The sequence below is a fragment of the Podarcis muralis genome, chromosome 8 (assembly GCF_964188315.1).
Source record: "Podarcis muralis chromosome 8, rPodMur119.hap1.1, whole genome shotgun sequence".
Taxonomy (NCBI): domain Eukaryota; kingdom Metazoa; phylum Chordata; class Lepidosauria; order Squamata; family Lacertidae; genus Podarcis; species Podarcis muralis.
The window spans coordinates 64,511,009-64,530,006 of NC_135662.1; the positions used below are offsets into that span (position 1 = coordinate 64,511,009).

An 18,998-nucleotide genomic window follows, 5' to 3' on the forward strand; every position below is an offset into this window, starting at 1 on the left:
CCTATTTAGCATGCTATAACTACACCTGGAGTTGATCAAATTGAGCCCTAAACACACTTACAACAGCATAAATACCACTGAACTGATTTCTGAATATACATGCATTGGGTTGCACTGCATGTGTGTTCATGCAAAACTGAACAGAGTATTATATTTGTTTCAGTGTTTTTCCAATCATTTGATTCACAGCCAATTTCAGGGAGGGGGGTGCAGGGGGAAGCCCTGTTACATAAGCAGAAGTCCTTGTGCAAGGTTTCTACTGATGGTGCTGGTTAAGTGAATCCCTCCTTGTGTGTTTATTTGAACAATCTTATGTACATACTCTTTATCAATAAGACTTATTTCTCTGTATATATCCATAGGACCAAGCTGTTTGCTTGAACAGCTATGATCTAACTTCTATTGCAAAGCTTAATATAATTTATAGTTTTGCTTCTCTTTTCCTCCCCACAACAGTTCCTATTTTGAAGAACCAAAGTTGGCTCACTGGATATCTCTCATTGTTCATGGCTTTGCTGACAGCCCTGTTTCCTGGAAAGAAAGTGAACATGGTTTCCTAAAAGGCGGGGAGAATTTATACAACTTCGTAATTTTTAGGAGCTTGGACTACTGGCTTCAAATGGCAGTTGGAGCATATGATGATTGTCCTTAAATAATGACTACTGAAGGCATTCAAAGGTGTTGTATTATTAAATAGACATTTTTGTAAAATTATAAAAAAATGTACCCTTTAAAAGGGTAGGTTATCTGGCTTGAAATCAAACACAAAGGTGAAATGATTTTCATCTTAATTATTTTCTTTTTAAAATTAGTTGTATATTTAAGTGTGTGTGTGTTTGTAAGGGTTAAAAAAATATAGTTAACGTTTGAGCTTTAAATTTGCAGCCATAAAAGATGTTGTGGAACATGTTGGTTTGAAGTTGGTTTAAAATCCTGGTATAAAAATAATGATATGTAAATAAAAACATTTATTCTACCTTTTGGAGAAAAATGTTTTGAATTTACGTAAGAAGTTGCAGAAGCAACAATTACTAGACTTTGCTCTTACCAAGGTGGCAGCTAGTAGGAAGGATTGTACCAGTTTTTAGAGCCAGCATATCGGTACAACTAGAACCCTTGCCTTATCAGAGACACCCATATCAATTCCTTTTCCTAGCCCCTTGTGCTGCACAGCTGTGCTGTCTTTTTTATTGGGCTCTGTGTGTGTGAATCTGTGTGTGTGAATTCTAATTACAACACAATACCATTGGAAATTACTAAGAATAAAATGACATTTATATAATGGGAGGCTACTTTGCAACGTGTCTGCTGCTTGTATCATGGGAACCATTTTTATAATTTCCCGTGATCCAATGAAATGACTGCAATAAAACACAGCTGAACTTACTGGATGAAGAATTGGGAGTTTACCAGCAACTGTGATAGTTGGGTGGAGATCTGGTAAACAGCATTACTACTATAATGGAAATGGTTGCTAGGACAAGATCTTGTACGGTGGCATCTGACACTCTGACGGTAAGCTCCTGTGAGTAGAAAGGTAAAACTGATTCTTACTTTCTAGGTTTACCAAATTGTGACCTATTCCCAGTGCCTCTTGTTATAATAATTTCAGGACGGCAAGATTTTCAGGTGCCTCAAGTCCCTATTCAATCTTGCGCCATCTTGTCTGTTAGGAAGCAGAACTAGAGTCCTTTAATTTAATAATTACAGGTTCCTTTTATATCGTAGCTCTTACAAGGTGATCATAAAATGTTAAATACATTTAAAACATGATATTCTAGACATTAACTTCCGAACAGTGGCATGCTGCACCAGTAGAGTTGGGTTCTCCCAGAATAATGCATTGCTGTTCTTGAGCTTTGACTCAACAGGTCAGAATCTGGCAACTTCCATGGCATTTCACAGCATACTCAGAAGCAAATACTGAACTGGGTAGAGAACATGCAGACTGAATAGTTGGAAAGCGATTTACCTTCGACATGACAACTTGCAAATTACTTCAACCATATAAAGTAAAATAAATAGGACAAATGCAACAAACTATAGTAGATAAACTCACTGTAGCATAATAAGTTGAGCCTGTTAAGATCAAAGCAACTGCAGTTGCCTTAAAGACAGCCTTTTCTCTAATTGCTGTGCTGAGATCTTGGTCCTTGCTTGTCAGTAAAGTTCAAAGCCAGACAGGAAGGAAGTGAGCTCAGTTGTGGAAAGTGGTGGGTGTAATATACTTAATGAAAACCTTTCAAGAATGGAAATCGAGACCAGGGAGATTGTGACCTTATCCAATTTGTTAGACATGATTTCAGCAAAAAATAATTTTACTCTGCATTTTGCAACAGATTACAGAAGCAAAATATTAGGACCAGAAATTATTACAACATCTCTTGGCATTGTTAAAAAAAGTTGCGGGGGGGGGGGGCTCATGATGCTATATACAGGCAACCCTAGGAGTATCGTTGCTCTGTAAATACTCGTATTATTATTTTTGGCAGAGCATGTTTTGGAAATCCTTGCTTGACATTATTTTGTTTGTTTTAAACATTATTAACCAGAGTATTTTTTTATTTGCAATATTGACCTTTCAGACAGTCTGAGCTTCAGCTTTGAGCTAGGCTGAGCATGTAACATTATATAGCAATAAGATTCAGGTGCATGCAGCCTCTCATGTCACATATAAAATCTTCAGTTTGAATCAGAACCTCTTCCCATGTTCATTATTGGATGAAGAGGCGATAGTCCCACTTGTGCCATTTGTCCACTCCTTTATTTCTTAGCAAGAGCATTGAGAACAGTGTCTGTGTGCAAATGCAGATGGAGTTAACATGAAAAGATGCAATGAATGGGAAGAGGTGGGATATATCTGCTGAAGATTTGCTTCCACATACAGATATCTGTGAACTGGCCTTTTACTACATGCACCCAACATGCTTGTTTTGCTATTCACAAATGTATGAAAATATGCTATTAATTTCTTATAGCAACTTTTTTGGTCATATTAAAAAACAACAACCCCAAAACTCCAGAGTTTTATTTATTTTAAAATCTCATATTCTTACGTTATGGATATGCATGGTCCTCTGCCCTATCTACTCCAAATCTAGACAGTTTGTCACCATATCAGTTCAGCTGTAATCGGTAGCAGATAAACAACCATACTTTTCCGTCTCCCAGCTAAATATCAAGAGTGGTGACTTAGAAGGCTGTGCTTAGGTGGCTTAAATATTATTGCAATAGGGATTCAGAGGTGTTCTCTAGCTTCCACCTAGAGTAGGAATAATGTCTTATAAAATAACCTGAGCTCTTATTTTAGAATAAAAACAGTTGTTTACTCCTAGTGCCTCCAGCTACAGCTGGCCATCTTAACAATAGCAAGCGTTCTGCTGAACACAGTGCTCCTGGGAAGCAGGAAGCAAATTGTAGCATTCTGCGCTCTCCAGTACTGTTTGCATGCACTTTACAACATTTTTTAAAAAAGAATATTTATCATCTGATACAATCAGTTATTAATTTTCATTTACCCCTTTAGATTATAATGCCTTAATTACTATATATTCTCTAACGGCATATTGATTGAGTTAGAATTTAGGGCCACTTCATGCATCAGATTTTTTCCTAGGACGCATGTGGTGAAAAAGCTACGTGAGAATGTGTTCTTGGTAAAATGTACTGTCAGTTTAAATGACAGCAGTGTAGGATATGGTCTTTTGTGAAGTGGTCCTAACAAGAAAGTGCATTTAGGAACCAATTCTTATTCCAGTCAGCTTTCACAAAAGCTTGCAATTTTCAAATTAATATTCCGATATAGAGCATCAAATGGGGTACTGTGGAGTCCATGACATGGACATGCAGCCTGTATTCTATCCCACCAAGATTTACTACATGTTTACACCAAGCTGACACTACAGAACAAGCCCATATACACATGCAATTACAGGCACTTCTTTAAGAGGTGGCGTTCTTACACACACCCTTCCCATTTGCTGTGGTAGGATAGGGTGTGCAGACTTTCCATGAATGCAGTTCCAGTTCTGTTCTTAGACGTTTGGTATTCCTGGAACTGTCGTGGAGCAATCTGATGAGAAAAAAAGCATTTGTGTATCTCTCTAGTCTCTGCCTACCTGTACAGCAGGATTATATAGAATAGATAGTGACTGATGAGAGAAAAGTATGCCTATCAGGTCCAGTTGAAATGTTACAATAGACACAAAAATATATAATTAATTCAATTTTCACTATTATTAATTTAATTTATATACTGCCCTTTATCTGAAGATCCCAGGGCAGAATACCATATTAAAAGCATAATTTACATATATCGCAATATTTTTTGTTGCTATGGCCGATGGCTGATGCAAATAAAGTTTCATTCATTCATAATTTACATAGTGTAATTATAAAGGTAAAGGTACCCCTGCCCGTACAGGCCAGTCTTGCCAGACTCTAGGGTTGTGCGCTCATCTCACTCTATAGGCCGGGAGCCAGCGCTGTCCGCAGACACTTCCGGGTCACGTGGCCAGCGTGACAAGCTGCATCTGGCGAGCCAGCGCAGCACACGGAACGCCATTTACCTTCCCGCTGGTAAGCGGTCCCTATTTATCTACTTGCACCCGGGGGTGCTTTCGAACGGCTAGGTTGGCAGGCGAGTGTAATCATACAAGACAATAAAACAGTCACAGAAAAAAATTATCATTAACAGCCACTCCACACAAACTTAAAAAACCATAGGTAGTTTGATGGCTAAAAGCCTAGGTAAAGAGGAATGCTTTCCCCTGGTGCCTAAAGACATGTAATATTGGCTCCAAGAGAGCCTTTCTGGGAAGAGCATTCCGGTGCCACCACAGAAAAGGCCTGTTCTAGTGTTGTCACCCTCTGAACCTCTTGGAGCGGGAATGCAGAGAAGAGCCTTGGATGACAAGCGCAGGGTCCGGCTCAGTTTGAATGGGGAGAGGTGGTCCTTAAGGTATTTAGGTCCTGAGCCATGTAAGGCTTTATAGGTCAGCACCAGCACTTTGAATTAGGCTTGGAAACTCATTGGCAGCTAGTGTTGTCGGGCCAGGATCAGTGTTATTGATGCAACACGTCTTGCCCCAGTGAGCAACCTGGCTGTCAAATTTTACACCATCTGAAGTTTTGAACCATCTTCCGAGACAGCCCCACATAAATTGCATTGCAGTACTCTATGCAAGAAACCATGGATGACATCATCATGTTTAAAACCGGTTGCCTAAGTGTACAGTGTTAACACATGACCATGACATACCCCCACACCATAGATCCGTGATTTGCTAATGCTTACATATTTATATGCTAGCAATTTGTTTCAGATGTGATGCTGTCTATGCGTATCCCTGCATGGATCATGTTTCATTTATTTTATGTGCCCAATGTCACATTTGAATTGCTGCATAATTATTTTTGCCTTTTTTTCTGGGTGGTGATACAAAATAAGTCACACTAAAAATATTCAGGAAGGAAGACAGCATAGACAGGTGGAGCTGAACACATTTCTGGCAGAGCTCCACAGAAGGCAGTGGAGCTCTACAAGATTGGAATTTGCTCCATTTTAATCTTCACAGCTGTTTGCTGTCTCTCTTGAGGGGGAAAACACACACCACACATCCATAAAAAAATATTAAATCCCCCCCCCCCAAACTAAGAAAGATGCCAGCAAAGTAAATGTTTACACCTTTTCTTCATATTTATGGAGATTTAATCCAAATCATTCCACTGCACATTTTAAAAAAGTTTTATTTAAACAGGAGAGGTAGAACTAAAGGACAAAAAGAAATACACAGAATAGGATTACTGTAAACATTTTAAAGCAGCTCAGCTTTTACTGAGAAGATGTATACTTCTCAATATAAGTCCACTTAGCCGTTCTTTTGGATTGCCATTAGAAAATTAAACCATTCACTTAAGAAAAACTGATGCTAGCTTAAATTGCTCAAACCTCTTAATAGTGGCAGTAGCCTTAATTAGTGAGCTCAACCAATTTATGTTTTAAAATAGCCGTAAGACAACCTTATAGAATCTATAGCAGATCTGTGAGCGACCATGTAAATAAACAGAAGAGATACTGAGTGCTTAATCTAAGGGAGGCTTAAATTGAAAAAGGCTCAAGGCATGTGGATCTGAAAGCATTTTGGGGGATTTAAATTATGGATTAGATACATAACATCATACTTCTGAAAGCCTCATCATGGTCTGAAACACTGCTTTATGTCTTCTGAACACAGTGCCAACTGTGCACTGAATCTGGCACCTGCTGTTGTAATTAGCTTTTCTGGAATGGTTTGTAACACACTCTGGCCAAAGGCTTCTCTCTCCTTCCTTCCCCCTCTCCACCCCCTCCTGGGCTGCTGTGGTGGCAAAATCCAACACTCTTTCTTTTGCAGTTTTCCATCTATTGATCCTTTTCTACTAACTGCCAGCAACATAAGACAATATTTTCAGGTGATGAAACCCAATTTTGGTCTATTAAAAAAGAGCCAAAAAGGCTTTCTACAAGCAATAAGAGTCAACAGAAGTGAATAGTGAGTACTAAATTAAACGAAGGAAGAAGCTTCTGAAATAAAAAATGGAAGCACTGTCAAAATATAGGCTTTGATATGAAATGGAGTTGGCTGGAGCTCACTCAACTGTGTACAGGTAGTTTGGAGATGAATTGCATATATCTATGCATTTTTTCCCAAGTAGAAAGTTGAATTTACAATTCTCCAAAGCAGAAGAATCCAATAGTTTAAGTTCATATTTGTTTCATTTTGAACTGGAAAGGCCATCCAGATTTTTCCAGTGCATTGTTCTTATGTAGAATAAATGTACCTAACAATTTTTGCTGAAACAACCATAAACCTTTAAAAAATGTGTTTTAGAGAAATAATGCATGAACCAATGCACTGTGCCAAGTTAGTAACATAATGCTTAGTATACTATTGTTCCAATTTAGCAATAGAGAATTTGCAGCATTGTTTGGAGAGTTCATGAGAATTCTCATTCAGATGCAGAGGGACTTTGTGATATTCATCTGGGCTTGATTAATACAGCCAGTGATAATGGACATCATCATTTGGGTCCAATTGGAAACAACAAAGTTAAGCTACACCAGGATCAAGCCTTGTATAGGCGACAGTAGAGATGTGTTAGGGAGTAACTGGGTATTATGATGAATACAGATATGTTTTAGTTGCTTGGTTTAGGATCCTGCAACACTTTTTCATATCTTCATAAGCTTAAGTCCTGGCTGCTGTAGGTAAATTCAAATCAGGTGACAATAGCCAATTGAAAAGATATTTTCGTTGTGTTGTGCACTGAAGCAGTCATTTGTAGCTTCCTGACATACATATTGTCAAACTTTATCAATCCTTCTGTCCACCCCCCACCCCGAATTTTCTAGCAACTGCAAAGGGGTGACAAAGTTGGGCTTAGCATTCACCAAGGCATTAAATTGCTACTGTATGACTCTTCTGAATCTACTTTGTAATGTACCTTCATGGGGCTGATCTAGAAGACTGTTGATAGAATTGATACCTCCTTCCCTAGGGTGATCTGATGAGTACATATTACACCAACAAGTTGGCACTGATTTACTAGAGATCCCGGGGGGGGGGGGCGGAGGGAGAGAGAGAGAAAGAATGGGAACTGCTGTTTTTTGACATGCTTTAAAGCCAACCTTGCACACAGCCCAGAATTTATTGTTGCCATTAAGTGCCATCATGATATTCTAAGAACAGTGTGTGTCTTCAGGCAATTTTAGCTCTTAAAATAAATACATTATCAGTTGCCACAACTCAATGGCTTGCTAGGGTCTTGCATCTTCTGAAAGAACACAAGACCTTTCATATGAGGTGTTTTAATTCTTTGGTTATTTTAATTCACTATATATTTTGGAAAGTTGTTTGCCTCCTCTCTGTGCATTAACCAAATTTTGCATGATGGTTCCTGAGATCAAGGAGTGGGCTTTCTTCTGTTTGGATACAGTTGGACACCATTTTGAATCAATATGGCAAACTAGACCTTTCAAAACCACTGATTTCCCTACTGATTTCAAAACTCCACTGATTTTTTTTATTTTTTGGGGGGTGGGGAGTGGGTTCTTAGAATTCCCAAACAATAGCAGGTATGGGGCTGCTAGATCACAATATTTTATCTTATAAAAATATGCAGTCCACATTGGGGATGCTCAAGCTATGTAGTTAAACATCATTCAGGACATTGTGGTACGAAACAGAATGGCTTGGTCTGATGCAGGAAGGCTTTTCTTGTGGTCCCTTTAAGCAACTTAATTCTACTGCAGCAATTAAAATATATTTCCTGAAATTGTCATCATGTAAAAACCCGAAGAAACGAAACTGAATTATTTTTGAGAAAAATAGTCTGAAGCCCTTGGTGAAATGTCTGTTTCCAAAAGTGACCATGGACTGTTGATTTCTTCAAAACACTTTCTAACTCCCAAAGTGAAATATTGTAACTTGCTTGTCAGTTGAGTTGATGCAGTGATTTTGGTTCTCATGGGCTTCTAGCCAGACAAGCCTTAGAACCGGCAATTACTGCTATCCCGGGAAATACAGAAACAGTTCTTAATTTTCTGTTCCTTCAAGAAGCCCTCTATTTTATTGTCAGAGGTCTGAAGGTCTTCCTCTGTGTCAATAAGATATCAGGAGGAGCATATGTTGTCCTGTTGATGATAGCGTTTTAGATAGTATTGTAATGGCAGTGTACAGTGGTACCTTGGTTTAAGAACAGTCTGGTTTAAGAGCAATTTGGTTTACAAACTCCGCAAAACTGGAAATAGTGTCTTGGTTTGAGAACTTTACCTCGGTCTAAGAACAGAATCCAAATGGTGGAAGGGCACCGGCGGCAGGAGGCCTTATTAGGGAAAGCTGCCTCGGTTTAAGAACGGTTTTAGTTTAAGAATGGACTTCTGGAACGGATTAAGTTCGTAAACCGAGGTACCACTGTATTCTTAAACACACTTAATAGCAACTAATGTTATTTCCGAGTAAAATGTGCTTAGGAGCACAGCCAAATTTTAAAAACATCCTCACGTGCCCTTCACCCAATGTATTTCACTCTTCTCCCTGTATCTACAACAAAAGACTGATTCACCCTGATCCATGAGTGCTCTGTGCCCAGGGAACCTCTCTCATTATTTCCTGAGCAAATTATCAGAACTGCTAATTCAGAAGAGCACACAAAGTTAACACATGGCAGCATATTACATATATAATTGGGGAGTTACATATGCGAGGCAACTGGATGCCCAGTCAGCTGAATTGAGTAATTTCCTTGAGTTACTACACTTCCTTGGAATGGAGGTCATTGGCATGGGCATCTCCAGGAATTTCCCCTGCAAATTAAAACACCAAAAGTTAGCCCTTGCCACACACCCCTCGTGCCCCATAGATGCCCATGGTCACAGTCCACATTTCTGTGATACAAGCTTTGTTTGCATGTATACATAGCCAGAACATGAAAGCAGCTTCACCTCATTAACTTTCCAACACGTCTTGCTCACCCACTAGGTTTCTAGGGCCATAGCTTTCTCTTTCAGACATAGTTTCAAGAATGGCAATCTTTTTTGTTCTCTTTCAGACACAGAAACATTGATTACATCTCCAGCCACGGCAGGAGGGAAGAAAGACATGCACCCTTCTACATGGAGCCCCAGGTATTTTGTTTCCGTGGCAACACTTCACCTGTACTTGGTCATCACTTTAGTTGTGCAAAGACAGGTTGTCTTTTAGTGATCCATGATGACTGGGGTGGGGGGATATCAACTAGAGCCTTGATTTCTCTTCTGTCTTCCCTCCCCACCCCCAGCAAAAAAAATGGTGGTTGTAGCACATACAGCAGATTACAAAACAGAAGCATTCCCCTTCAAAACAGCGTGAGGATAGAGGGGGGAGCCATGTATCATTCCTTTATTCAACATCATTCAGTCCCTCTACTCCTTAATCGGTGGAACAAAGACTAAGTAAAATCTTATAAATTCTACTTTGGGTGGGGATTAAGATCTGTAAATCTTCCAAGTTTTACTGCAGCTCTGTTCATTTAAATGGAGGTTGTGCAACATCAGTATTTGGAGGATTGTGTCCATAGAAAATAGCAAGCTATGTTATGTCTGGATGTTTTTAAAGCTGGTTGGATCTCCATTCTACATATAATGTATCATGACCCTTGAGTGAATAGAAGCTACCCCCATTGCTATGAGTACCAGAGCTTTTAGAGCAGAGTACTTGCATTTGCCCATGGAGGGCTCCTAAGAGAAGAAGTCACACCTCTTCAAAAGGTAAAATATGAACCACACTCTTGGCTTCTTTGTAAAAAGAAAGAATCAAATGGCTTATTGTTGTGTCCCAGTTCACAGCTAGAACATAAATAGCTTTGAATTAACCCCTTTTGATTGTGAAAGTGCCCTTATTCAGATTTGCAGCAATGTTGCATGTTCAGGATTAAGGTTTAGTTCAAATTAACTTGTTTATTGCCGAATGTCATATGTGGTCTTAGACACAAGTGTCTATGAAGCTCATACAAACTCATTTGCAGATAGCTCATACATCACTCGGTGAAAACCATAGGCATTGTAAATTATTAGCTCAGGCCAAAGGTATCTTTATTAGGTCAGTCTAAGGCATGTGTGTAATCTTTGCAGGGCTGTAACTCTAATGCTGCATAAAGCAAATCATACAGCAAGATCTTAAAGAGCATTTGAGACATTCTGCTATGTCAGTTTTCAAGTGAGAGGTCATATTTCATTAATTCACATTTTCCTTTCTCCTTTGAAAATGGGCAAGGGAATCAATCTGACATTCAAATGTGAAACCTAGAAGTGTGCCCTAAACAAATCTGCCAGGCTTCATTCCAGAATCTCTGGTGACCAGTGGAATCAAAACATTTACAAGGTGAGAAATAAACCAACTTGCTCACTTTGGTCTGTTAGCTAGAAATGACACCAGTACTATACAGTGTGTGTTACACTTTAGATTGAGGGAAAATATAGTACGTGGTGATTTTTTGTTGTTCACTTTTGCATGAGTGGGTGAAAGACACAAAAAGTTACAAAATAATTTGACCAATTAGCATATTACATTAATCTGCCAGTTGCCCTGTGCCTGCAAGGGGAAAGGGCACTCAGGCCCTATCATTTGGCCAAAGGAACAAGAGTCCCTGCCTGCTATTCAGACAAGAACAGGTGCAAGGGAAGAGCATCTAGTCCCAAATGCTCATTTATAGCTCACCACTTTGTACTTGCACTGAAGAATTGATCTTCCTTCTCTACCTGTTCACCCTGCTTCCTTTCCCTTGAGTATATTTGAAAGCCTGATGGCAGTGCCTGCCTCTGCTTTATTGAAGCAAGTTGCTTTGGAAGAAAATAATGGTTTGAAAAATGGGATAAATAGGGTGGTAGTTGGTCAGCTGCAGTTGTGCCTGGAGGAAGCAGATATTTGAGACCCATTTTAGTCTGGTTTCAGACCTGGTTTTAGTACCCTTGCTCAGCTTGACTGATTACCTTTATCAGGAAAGATACAGAGTGTCAGTATCGGTATCAAACTTTATTTTGGTCACAGGTTAAAGGTAAAGGGACCCCTGACCATTAGGTCCAGTCGTGGCCAAATCTGGGGTTGCGGCGCTCATCTTGCTTTATTGGCCAAGGGAGCCGGCGTACAGCTTCCGGGTCATGTGGCCAGCATGACTAAGCCACTTCTGGCGAACCAGAGCAGCGCACAGAAATGCCGTTTATCTTCCCGCTGGAGCGGTACCTATTTATCTACTTGCACTTTGACATGCTTTCGAACTGCTAGGTTGGCAGGTTAGCATAAGATAAAACATACGACTTAAAACACACAAGACTTAAAACAGGTAAGGAATAAAAACTAGTAATTAAAAGGTGATTATATTATACATACGTAAAAACATAGAAACAGAGACAAACAGTTAAAAGTGACTATAAGGGAGGGAGTGTGAAGGAGCACAGGTCTTGCATTTTGGGCCTAGTTTGTGGCACAAACCATCCTTTGGATGAATATCCATCGGGGCAGTGCAGAATCTAGCAACTGAGTATGTAACATGGGTTTTCATCTTGGAAGTAGCAGGGAGGTATAAAGTTGTTCTGTGTGACCTGGGAATTTATGTAATACAGGCAAGATGAACCTAGCTCGTATATCTGTATATTATTGGCAGAGAAAAAAGACATGTTCGGTTGTTTCCAGTTGCCCAGAGCCACACGGGCATTTCCTCTCCCCATATGGTGTCTTCCTAAAGCAGCCCTCCTGGATGGCTGAAGGGAGGGCCTGGCAACAGGCCAGAGTGAAAGCTCTTCGCTGTTTTGGAATTTCAAGTTTGGTTATACAGTGGTACCTTGGGTTACAGAAGCTTCAGGTTACAGACTCCACTAACCCAGAAATAGTACCTTGGGTTAAGAACTTTGCTTCAGGAGAACAGAAATCGCGTGGCGACAGCAGGAGGCCCCATTAGCTAAAGTGGTACCTCAGGTTAAGAACAGTTTCAGGTTAAGAACGGACCTCCAGAATGAATTAAGTTCTTACCTCGAGGTACCACTGTATATGGCATCTGGGAGGTGAGGTATCTTCTGGTTTCACTGATTAAAATTTTTGGGGACCTGGCTAGATCTGCTTGGCGTTTGGTATCTTCCACGTGCCGTTTGATGCTTTTTTTGGCTTGTTCATACCCCATGTCGAATAGGATCTGCGGGGTGAAGCCTAGAGTTGTTATTATGTTTATCATTGCACGTTTCCATGTCGTTTGGAAATTGACCTTAAAAGTTAAGGGAGCAAGGCCACATGGGAAAAAGGATAGTCTTAGCCAGTAATTTAGTGTGGTGAACCATCCTCTAGCCTCGATTCTTACAAATCCAGTTTCGAGACGTGTGGTAGATTTGGATATGTGTTTAGGCACTTGTAGGGCTGATCTTAAGAATTTAGATTGTACCAGTACTAATGGCGCACAATTGGCAAGGGGACCTAATTGGGCACCATATACAAGCTGCACAATGGATTTGGCCTCAAACAGTTTGAGGGCTGCAGGTATATATTGTCCGCCTTTAGTCCTGAGGTACCTGAGCATTGCATTTGCGCTTCTCTGGGCATTCCCTACAACATAAACCTTGTAGGCATTTCTACTTTCCGAGGAGTGAAGGGTTATACCCGAATATTTGCATCAGGTGAGCTGCTCAGTCTTATGGCCACTGAGCAATCTTATGGCATGAGCAAGGTTTGGGCCTTTTGGCAAAGCACATGATCTTGATTTTCTGATAATTTAGTTCTAGTTTGCTCTCCTTGCAGTATGCTGCCAGTGTTTTCAAGCCTATAGGAGTTCTTGAGAGGATTGCTGCGTCATCAAGTTCAGAGGAAGTGCAGCCTTGTTGGTGTTCCTTGATCTCCCAGTGACTTTAGACACCACTGACCATGGTGTCCCTGTGGAATGACTTGGGGATGGGGAGTTGGAGGCACCATTTTACTGTGGCTCTGCTCCTATTTGCAGGGTCAGTACCAGAAAGGGCTCCCTTGGGAGGAAGGGTGGAATAGAAACTTTATACATAAAATGCAAAATATATTAATATACAATCTGTGTGCCAGAGTTTCCCATATGGCTTGGGTAGTGCTAGTTTCAACCAAGTGTTTGTGGGCAGAACAGCAAGCCAGGCACCTGTTCCTATGATTGTGGAACCTCTTCCCTTCCTATTGGCAACAATAATGTTAAATGCATTTATCTGAAGTGTCATTTCAAGGTAGTTTTTTGAAACAGGTTTCAAGACCTTCCTACTTGATTCAAGTTCCAACTTAACCTTAATTATTCTTTTAAAATAATTGGTATGTTTAATGTCCAACCACAAGACGTTCCCAGATGAATGCATCTTGCTTATAACCATGGACAGTCCATGAGATAATTTCAGACTCATTGGTAGAGTTGCACAATTTTGCTTCCTGGATGCAACTAGAGACTGGAGAACAGGGTGACTCAGTGATTCATAATTGAAACCAATGCTTAATGATGTAATCCAGAGGCCATGGCTGCAGCCATCTATGAAGCTATTCATAACAAGAATAAAACTACTGATCAAGTGTTTAACAGAGTATCTCTGAATGAGCAACACGCTGTAATTCAGTGATGTCACATTCTGCTTGCATCATTGCTTTCTACAAAGCAGAATGTGCAACACCCTAAAAAAAAAATGCTGTTAAAATTTTGTCATTAGAGTCTGACAATCATTCTTTATTGTCTACCACACAACTGTGGGCTGAGAGCCTATGAGAGGTTGCAAAATACGTGCATGGAGTAATGAACGTTGGGATTCTTGGTATGATCTCTTACTGTTGAGAGAGGTAACATCTCAGAGATCCCCTTTGAGACCCTGACTGAGAACTCTGGAAGCAGCAGATGGGAGAAAGAGCTGCTCCATTCCTGTCCTTTGGGTCATTGCCTCTAGAGTATGAAAGGATAACAAATCCCACCAAGAAACTAAACAAAGCAACAAATGCAGGGAGGACAGGGAGGGGAAGAAAATGAATATTAGCCAGTCAGCAGGTGCAAGAAAAATCGAAATTATTAAGCTTAAACTTCCCCAACATCTCAGCAATCCTGAGTTCCTGAAAGAATGCCTTTCCTCACATTTACCAGCCTGTGTATTGAGAACATATAGTTCAGTATGATTTGCAGGATTTTCTCAAAAAAATATTCCAGAAATACAAGAAGTCTGCTCTACAGTAACTTGGAGCATGGCTTTCAGTATGTCTTCCCCTGTTCTGTGGAATGGCATTGTGGCAGAGACATGAAAGGCACCCAGAATCTGTACCTTCCAGAAATAACTGAATACGTTTTTGTTTTGACGAGCATTTCCATCTGGATAAAAAAGCCTCTGTCTTAGGTTTAAGAACAATACAAAATTAACCCCTATCTTCAGTTGTTTTTGTGCAGTCTTTAAAATGATTTTAGCTGGGGGGGGGGGGTTATGGTGTGTCAATAAATCACCTTGAAATGTATGTAGGTGATTCATAAATTGTTATTAATAGCAAAAACTCATCAAAAGCCTTCTACTGGGTGCAACTGCATTCCAAAGTAAGGCAGATGGTGACAAGGAACAGGACCCTTTAGGCTGTGGCACTGTCTTTCTTCCAGAATTAGATGGCATGCTCCTTAGAGGCAGGAATCACTATATGTTTTTGTCTATACAAGGTTATGTATTGGTAAGTTTATTTTCGTTTAATTTGAACTATTTCAGTGTTTCAAATTATTGAGCAATGGTTGAACTTCTAGATGGTCCCACTCCTAAAAGACCTGTACTTTGTCAGCTGTATTGGCTGCAAGTCTGTTTCAAGGCCCAATTTAAAGGGCTGGCTTTAAACCTTAAAAACCTGAATTGCTTGGGTACCTAAAAGGACACTTTTACCTATATGCATTCACTTGAACCTTAAGATCATCTTTAGAGACCCAGCTCTTAGTTCCCCCCACTAAATGAAGTGAGGTGGAGAGCCACCTTTTTGGTACTAGCACATTATGGAACAACCTTCCTGTTCCATTCACCTCTTTGTGCTAGGTGCAGCTCCCAAATAACTTGCATCTTATGGCCTGATCCTGATTTTTTTAAAATAGAAAAACACCTTTTCTAATTGCTTTTATTATTGTACATTTTAATTATTTGTGAGCCACCCAGTTAATAAACGTTAAACGTTAAAACGTTAAACGTTAAAAAAATATTCTGAACATGATGGGCAGGGGTGCTCATTATCCAAATCAGCCAGGTAGGCCCTATGGACAGGCAAATGGATTTGTGTGGTAGGGTGTGAGTAGAAGGCCCGAGGGATAACTATCCAAAATACTCTGCATGTTTTTCTTCAGATCTGTCTATTCTCATGTGCAGCAGGGAGATACAAGCCGATGTAGTAAAATCTCCACATACTTAACATGGCTGCTTTCAGGTTGGTCCCCAGATTACAGAATACGCTTTTTAGAAGAGGAACTGATTTTTATTTTTTTAAATGGAACACTAGCCTAGCAGAGTTTACTGAGACAAACTGGAAGTCTGTACAACTCACTGTTGGGTAAAATAAAGTTAAAAAACACAACAACACTGAAGGTTTATCATACTGGTTCACACCATCAAAAAGACTCTCTTCCTTTTTTAAAAATAACTAGGAATAGAAACTTAAAACTCATAAAAAATATATATGGTACAATGAGATGGTTGGGTGGAAAACCAAAAATTGGCCTAGATTCTAAAATGTAGAAAAAGTTCCGTAATTGCTTCTGGTATGTGAAGATAACAGTCATTTGGAAGAATATCATCATGTGTGTTTTTCTGTACTTTTATTTTTGCCTAAGGCCTAAGAGTCAATGCAAGTGAAGTTTGTAGCTGAGACTGAACTTTCTACTTGACACCGATGGAAAGAGCTAATCCTGTTATATCTACACTGAATCATCTAAGAGGTATACCAGATTGAAGTGTTAACCTCCTGACCTTTTCTATAACTGTTTTAATTTGCTATGTCTGCAAATGAGGAAATTAAGTAGAACAGTCTCAGGATAACTAGCAGTGTTTACAGGAAAACTGCAATTTTAAAAGGATTTGTAAAGCTGGAATGAAGTATTTCCTGGGGGAGTGAAGGCAGGGAGGAGAAAGAGAGCTACACACTGCAGCAATTTTAAGAGGTGTTAAGAAATATTAGTTTTATTTTAACCAGTTCACAGCTGAATATTTATTCTATAAAAACTTTACAGATTGTACAGTTTATATATAGTTCAAACTACTAGAACAACAAAAAAGTAGGTCCCACAGATGCAAAAATACTGTACCAATCCAAGGTAAAAGCAGATTTACACACTGTACAACTCTCCACTAGGATGAGGTGGTCAGGCTCCAAGTATAAAGTTCCAAACTGTACAAAAATAATGTTTGATTCCTTCCCCCCACCCACCCGCCCCCATTCTTCATACATTCAGTAAGATTGCAAACAGATACCCAAGTATAGATATCTGGAGTCAGGAATCATCACACACCCCTGAAAGGAATGCAAAATAGGTATTGTTTACAAAGGTCACTCTTGTGCATCAATACTGCATATTTTATGCATGCTGATCCAATAATGGCAATCTGCACATGGAAAACAAGCTTTCATGGGCATAGTGCCTTTCTGGATGCAGTCCCATGAGCACAAAAGGGCACTGTGGGGGGGGGGGCGGGGGCAGGGAAGAGAAAATTGCATCCAGCATCTGGGTGTTGCAGTGTGGTACTCTTGTATCAAGTATGCACTGCCAAACAGATGGATGATTCTTCTAACTTGAAGGCAGAGGAGCCGATTCCAAGAACCCACTCTGACATGAAATCAGCTGACAGTGCTGATCGTCTGGCAGTGGAGATCCTCATCCACTGCAGAACGCATGCAGCCTGCTGCTGCTTCGTGGAAAGATCTCTGGATCAGGGCCATAGTGTATAATTCAAACTAAAAACAAAAGATATTAAACATCTAATATAAGGTAAGGTTTGTTTGGTTTTTTTTGTAAAGAAAGGGAATATTTAATAGTGTGCCAAAAGAAATTTTAACTTATTAAATAAAATAAAATACATTTTTTGGTGTAATTCAAACAGAAGAACAAAAAGAGCAAACCAAAGAACCAAAAAACAACAACAAAAACTTATATAGAGTTGTTTTCTCACCCAGCAACAGAAGCAATTATGTAGTTAAAATAATAAAACCCGCTAAGACTAAGCTATCCATAGTATATATGGTATTTCAGTGATTCACTAATACTGCAAATGAAGCTTCTTTTTCAACGACAGACTGGCTTCTTTATGCTCTCTGGGTAGGAATTGGGCATCCTCCCCCAAACAAGAAGGGCTGAGTGTTTTTTATAGCATAAATCCTGAGCACACTCATTTTTTTAAGGAGGTGGGGATTAGGGGGGGGCAGGGAGAAGAGACAGAGAAAATAGACCATTTAATTACAGGGTTTTCTTTTAAAAAATAATTTTGTTTTTTTCTGAATGCATCATTACTTGAGGTATTTAGAACCTTCCTCAGAATTCAAGGCAATGCCTTCTTCTCAACTAACTCTTTTTGGGCAGTGAAAGTAAGGGCTGGCCAATACCCGTTTCAATTCTGTACTCTAGTGAAAAAATATCTCATTGCTTCAGGACCTTCCTGCCACATACAAAATAATGCAACACCTCATTTTATCCACCTTTTTCTTCCGATACAGTACTAGCCAATGATAAAGTAGAAGACAAAAGTTTGGTAGTGCACTCCATTATAGTTTTTTTTTTAGTTTGTGTATATAAAGAAATATAATATATATATTTATAATCTATATATGGAGAAAGGAAATTTGTTCAATGCTTAACATACAGTACTTCTTTAATTTTTTTTAAAAAAACCTTGACAATAAAAAGAAGTTCTCCTCAAGCTTTAGTCCCACTCTTTTCTGAGTGTTGGACTTTTAAATTCGTTTAGAGCATCCATAAAACCCAGATGTCCCAAAGTAAATACAATTCCAGTGTCAATGAGCATCTCTTCAAAATTCATCAATCTTCCTCTGCAAATATTTCAACATTGAGTCCATTCCTTGAGCAGAACCCCAAATTTTCTTTAGAACTTCACACTCCTTGTCATTTGCTTGTTCCAAGTCCACCTTCATAATACTACGAACTAAACCTTTGGATTCTTCAAGTACCTACATAAAATGAAGAAGATACAATAAGTATGTGGTTATACGAAACAGGAAATATGCCGTGGTTAGGCATAGCATTGCACACTCATTGGTTAGGGCAGGTGCCTTCATGTCGTGGGTGGAGGACACTGCCCCCTTTGCAATATTTGAGAGGAAGGGTGAAGCTCAATGGCAGCTATTCTGTTGCAAATGACAATTTTAATGATCATTTTGGCTGCTGTACGTTTTCACTGTATATATTGATGGAGGCCACCATCCAATATATCAATACTTATATAAATAATTAAATTATAAGAGAAAGAGAGCAGATAACAGGCA

General features: G+C 39.5%; 2 protein-coding genes across 8 annotated transcripts in view; one reads left to right on the plus strand and one right to left on the minus strand.

Annotated features, from left to right (window-relative positions):
- Positions 1-18,998, plus strand: part of RPP40 (ribonuclease P/MRP subunit p40) — a 35,439-nt gene that overhangs the window by 8,545 nt on the left and 7,896 nt on the right. Inside the window, exons 8-11 of one of the 5 annotated variants that reach the window (XR_013394019.1) lie at positions 457-678; positions 9,592-9,667; positions 10,652-10,901; positions 16,339-16,443. Coding sequence is in view for 1 of the 5 variants with exons in the window: in XM_028737819.2 (XP_028593652.2) it covers positions 457-652 (196 nt within the window). In the remaining 4 variants the exon portion in view is untranslated. Of the gene's footprint in view, positions 1-456; positions 1,288-9,591; positions 10,902-16,338; positions 16,444-18,998 lie in introns of those variants that run through there. The other 4 variants (XR_013394021.1, XR_013394020.1, XR_013394022.1 and 1 more) reach the window with 4 other exon arrangements.
- The window catches only part of CDYL (chromodomain Y like), a 102,924-nt gene continuing 101,431 nt past the window's right edge, over positions 17,506-18,998 (minus strand). For all 3 annotated transcript variants that reach the window (XM_028737815.2, XM_028737817.2, XM_028737816.2), the window contains one exon: positions 17,506-18,683. In XM_028737815.2, coding sequence (XP_028593648.1) covers positions 18,525-18,683 — 159 coding nt within the window. In that variant the 3' untranslated portion in view covers positions 17,506-18,524. The remainder of the gene's footprint in view (positions 18,684-18,998) is intronic.